Genomic DNA, 572 nt, shown 5'->3' on the forward strand with positions numbered 1-572 from the left:
TGAGAGTCTGGTCTTTTTCTCTCTTTTGTCTGTTTATTTATTTATTTGGTATTTACTCGTGTTTGATTTTCTATTCCTTTTTTGGGGGGATGGGCGTTTCCCCTTTTTTTTATTTTCTGGGAAACTCCTATCCTCTTTCAGTTTTCCTGTCCGTTTTTATGTTTGTTTTTTATTAAATTCCCTTTTATGCATACAATATTTAGGTAGTATTTAGGCTCTTTAAGTGCGTTGCTGCGTACTTTAATTCTCGCGCGTGTGAGGGAGGGAGCGAGTCACGAGCGGTACTTCCCGCCCGCAGAGACCATCAGCTTGAAGCAGCTCTCTCTCGGCGACCGCACGCCCGTCATCCGCAGCGTCCGCGCCTGGGATGTCAGCACGCCCGGGGTGGAGGGGGTCTCCCGCCGCCCTCTGTGCCCCTCACGCCCCCCTGCGGGACTCGACCACGCCCCCACGCACACGGTCGCGCTGCTGTGTGACCTCGCCCTCGACTCCGACTCGTTCTCCGCCGTGCTGGCGGCGAGGATCGGCGGCAAAGGGTGAGCCGACGGGCATGTGGGTAGCGCCCGTTTTCG

At 54.7% G+C, this 572-nt stretch overlaps 1 protein-coding gene across 1 annotated transcript in view; it reads left to right on the top strand.

The window, feature by feature from the left end:
- Window positions 1–572, top strand: part of LOC119593849 — a gene marked incomplete in the record, with an annotated part of 160,221 nt that overhangs the window by 103,864 nt on the left and 55,785 nt on the right. Inside the window, 1 exon segment of the mRNA XM_037942880.1 lies at window positions 299–536. Coding sequence (XP_037798808.1) covers window positions 299–536 — 238 coding nt within the window.

Source organism: Penaeus monodon, chromosome 32, assembly GCF_015228065.2.
Source record: "Penaeus monodon isolate SGIC_2016 chromosome 32, NSTDA_Pmon_1, whole genome shotgun sequence".
Classification (NCBI taxonomy): domain Eukaryota; kingdom Metazoa; phylum Arthropoda; class Malacostraca; order Decapoda; family Penaeidae; genus Penaeus; species Penaeus monodon.